The 3,990-nt window shown below is 45.3% G+C and overlaps 1 protein-coding gene across 1 annotated transcript; it reads left to right on the top strand.

The window, feature by feature from the left end:
* The first annotated feature begins 1,526 nt into the window (after nucleotides 1-1,526).
* Nucleotides 1,527-3,990, top strand: msx1a (muscle segment homeobox 1a). The gene is made up of 2 exons (XM_010742126.3): nucleotides 1,527-2,473; nucleotides 2,670-3,990. The coding sequence occupies exons 1-2, from the start codon at nucleotides 2,041-2,043 to the stop codon at nucleotides 3,086-3,088; spliced, it is 852 nt and encodes a 283-aa protein (XP_010740428.2). The 5' UTR covers nucleotides 1,527-2,040; the 3' UTR covers nucleotides 3,089-3,990.

Genomic DNA, 3,990 nt, shown 5'->3' with positions numbered 1-3,990 from the left:
GTGATATATTTTGATCATTTACACATTCATTTAAAATTATAAAAGATATATTTTGATCATTTACACATTCATTTAAAATTATAAAAACCAATACACACTCACATCCCATTTGTTTTATTTTATTCCCTTCCTCTAATCATAAAAGACCTCATGGAATATTTCCTAAATCAGCACTGACCAGCCTCAGCAAGTAGCAAATTATTGACCTTATCCTGTCATCTTTATGGCACATGCATGCAAAGCAGCTACCTGTTAAATCACTGTGTCACCTTGAATGTTAATTGCAAAGTTCAAAAGAAGGAAGTGATTTAATATGTCAACCGTGACTCGACTACACACCACAACAAACTTTATGAGGCTTTTGGTTCGCGGAGCGGGTCTGGGTTCTTTCCTAAAAGTTGAAGGCACGATGACAGAGTATGAGGATGACTAGGTTTGAGGTCTCCTCTGTATTTAAACACCCCCACGCACACAAGTCATAACAACAAACACCTCCTCAGACGCGGATCCGTGGTCTAATGTGTATCTTGGGAAACACTCGCACCGAGGAATCCTTTTCAGTCCGGGACTCTCTGAGAGTAGCCAGTGGGCGCTGACCTTTTCTTCTGAGGAGCCTGCTATTACACCCGACTATAGCGCTCATTTGAATAGATGGAACTGGCGTGCGATCGGCTGAGAAAAAGCAAATATTTCAGGCTGAATGGCTCAGTGTCCCTGGGCTAGGGCGGGTAGAGGAGGAGGCGGTGCTGCGCTCTCGGTGCGGGTTCAACTTTTTCAATAGTCTCCCTAAAGTCGAGCGCTTTGATCCGGGCACTGCTGGCGCCTAAAAACAACATAACTTGTCTGCCCATTAAGGAGACTGACAAATCGTGACAGATTGTTTATGCTTGGCAATTAGCGACGCAGACGCTTTTCTGAGAAACTGACTACACAGCAAAAACAGGTCTTATGTTGAGCTTCACTCGAAGGTATGTCTTAAATTTAAAGCGGCAGCATCATTTTGATATAAAATCATTTTCTCCATTCTAGATATAACACAGGCCTTTAGCAATCCAGGGACATATTTTCTGTGCGCGTAATAGAAATTCCCCTTTTTTTATGGACTGCAGATAATGAGAAGCCACACAGAGGTATAGCCAGGTAAATCAATGACAGTCCTGGGTTAAATCTCTCCTTGGCTCCACGCTGCTGCTGCTGCTGCTGCTGCTGCACCCCCCCTTATCCTTCCTCCTCCTTCCGACTCCACATAATTTTTGACTTTAATGGATGTAGTCAAAGGGGGGGGGGGAAATCCGAGTGATCCCCCCCTACTCCACCCCAAGCCCGATAATTACCCCTAAATGACTGCGAAGGCCTGTGTGTTTCAATCTGATTAGAGCCCCGCAGCCATCAATAAACAGCGCGCTGCACGAGGTTCATCCCATAAAGAGAGGGGCTGTGAAGTGTTGTGCAATATTCTAGAGACACTTGAACAGTTTGAGCACGTGGTCAGAGTCAGTCATGGTGTATTTATTGATCTGAGTAAATCATGTCAGAAATGTCTGGGGCAGAAAAGTTATCAAAGATGGTTTCAGAATGGGGAGTAATAATAAACATATTGCTTATAGGCCCATTTGTAAAATGTCAGTAACTTAATTGAAGGGTGATTATATGGTCTACTTTCTGGTAAAACATCAGCTTGTGGGATTTGAAACTATGGTCCATTAAGAGTTTGTTGTGTTTTTGTTTATCTGAAGAGGGTTGTTTAAAAAAAGAAAAGCAACTATTGTTAACTTTCCCACTCTGATTCTTTTTCTTTTCCTTCTTTTCTTTCCTTTTTTTTTTTTTTTTTTTGAGAGTCTCGCAGGGTCCAGCCCATCTCGCTTCTGATTGGCCGCCTCTCTCTCCACGCCTGCCTTATTATAGCCCTGCACTCCACTTTGGTCACATAAACATGAGGATACCGTCACCTTAGGACGCACCACATTAACTTTGTGTAACCCTTTCTACTATACCCACGAGAGTCAACTAGTCAATCTCACCCGTGCCAGTCGGACCTGTATGGCCCCATCGATCGCCATGTCAGCTTTGACCGCTGGTTTGAAAACCGAAGATCTTCCTCCCCGCTCGGTTCTCGTCAGCAGAGGAGACATGCAGACCAGTCTGAGCCCGGCAGAAGAGACTGGGAAGCCCAAAGTTGCTATTTTGCCCTTCAGTGTCGAGGCACTGATGGCTGATAGGAAACCAAGCAGAGAGGTGGCATCCCCTGATGCCACGTCCGTTCCCGGGACATCCCAGCTGCTGGGGAAGGGAGCAAGGATGGGTGCTTTCGGTAGTCTGGATACTTCAGTTCCTGGTTTAGGCATGAGTTCCTCGTTTTCAGTGGGCGACATCATGAACATGCCAGAAGACGTGTTGATTAAACCCGAGAGCCCGGACAGTAAAGAGAGGACTTCATGGATACAGAGTCCTCGTTTTTCTCCCACACCTCCACGTAAGTTTTGTGCCAATGCAAAGCCTTGATCATGGCAATAAATAATATCTGAGCTAAATATGTGTGATGTTTTATATGGGGTTTGGATGCGTGTTTACATGAGTATTTTCACTTCATGCAGTTGATTTGCGTGCAATTGCGCATTTTGCGCATTTTAATCCAAGCATTTAAATTAAAGCGTTATGTCATCTCACAGGAAGGTTGAGTCCTCCTGCATGTCCACTGCGAAAACACAAGACGAACAGAAAGCCCCGGACCCCCTTCACGACGTCCCAGCTGCTGGCCCTGGAGAGGAAGTTCCGTCAGAAGCAGTACCTTTCCATCGCCGAGCGCGCAGAGTTCTCCAGTTCCCTCAACTTGACGGAGACCCAGGTCAAAATCTGGTTTCAAAACAGGAGAGCCAAAGCCAAGCGGCTGCAGGAGGCAGAACTTGAAAAACTGAAAATGGCAGCTAAGCCAATGCTGCCACCAGCTTTCGGGATTTCCTTTCCTCTCGGTGCGCACGTCCCCGCGTCCTACGCTGGGTCACACCCGTTCCAGAGGCACTCGCTGCCGGTTTCCCCTGTGGGACTGTACGCCGCTCACGTCGGATACAGTATGTACCACCTCGCTTGACAGGGACGGAGGGACGAGGGGCACGCGCAGTGGGACACAAGGGGGTTCAGACTACTTAAGTGAGGGCCCCGAGCGAGAGGGGGTCCTTCGGACAGTCGAGGTGACACTGTACTAAATAAAAAAGCATCCTGGCGGTGGGCTCAGTGTCACATCTTTTCAGGGGGCCAAGACCTCCAAACAGACCCCCTTCTGAGGACCTTGAAGTTTATCCACTTCTCTTGACCTCGCCAGTAAGTTCACACACTGCAAAAATAATCCAGCTTCATTAGTCATTTAATCTTGAGTTTGTTTTTGTCAGTGGAATTTGCTAAAGAACGCAATGATGTTAGACATTTTTATTCAGAAAAAATGTGAGAGTGTGAGACTAAATGACTTTAAGATGGACATTTTTGCGGTGCAGAGGTGGAAAAACGATGTAGTGCCTGTAGGCCTATGATATATCACGACTGGACTGTCAAGTATGGACACTGGGCTGTGCCACAGTGTGTCAAAGATAGCCCACTCCTCTATCTTGGTTGCTTACAGCAGGTAACGAGCTCCTATGAGCAAGACAGAGACTTTTGCGCAGTTTGACATTTTGGGGCCAACAAATATGTTGGGCATTACATGTGTGGGCTGTTGTCACACTGCAAAAAAAACAAACAAACCATACTTTCTCATTCTTTGCATTCATATCAGTGCGTAACTATAGTGGGTTACCGAATCCAGTGTCAATAAATGCTCTTTGTGAATTTGGAGAACCACAGCATTTGCTTTTATAACAGCACTGTCTGTTGTTGGAATGATTCCCTTCGGAAGGGATATGTGTACTGTAAAATAATGTATATTTGAAGAATATCCTCATTTATATTATGAATATATTTGTGACATAACTTAACAATAAATTGTTTATTCTTTTTCAT

This window comes from Larimichthys crocea, chromosome VI (assembly GCF_000972845.2).
Source record: "Larimichthys crocea isolate SSNF chromosome VI, L_crocea_2.0, whole genome shotgun sequence".
NCBI classification, from domain to species: domain Eukaryota; kingdom Metazoa; phylum Chordata; class Actinopteri; family Sciaenidae; genus Larimichthys; species Larimichthys crocea.
This window is presented reverse-complemented; position numbering and strand designations above follow the sequence as displayed.

What these genes read in the sequence shown, in the direction of transcription:
- msx1a (XM_010742126.3), top strand. Translation starts at nt 2,041, where the DNA reads ATGGCCCCATCGATCGCCATGTCAGCTTTGACCGCTGGTTTGAAAACC. An exon ending in TTTTTCTCCCACACCTCCAC is followed by an intron (nt 2,474 to 2,669) that starts GTAAGTTTTGTG and finishes GTCATCTCACAG; the next exon opens with GAAGGTTGAGTCCTCCTGCA.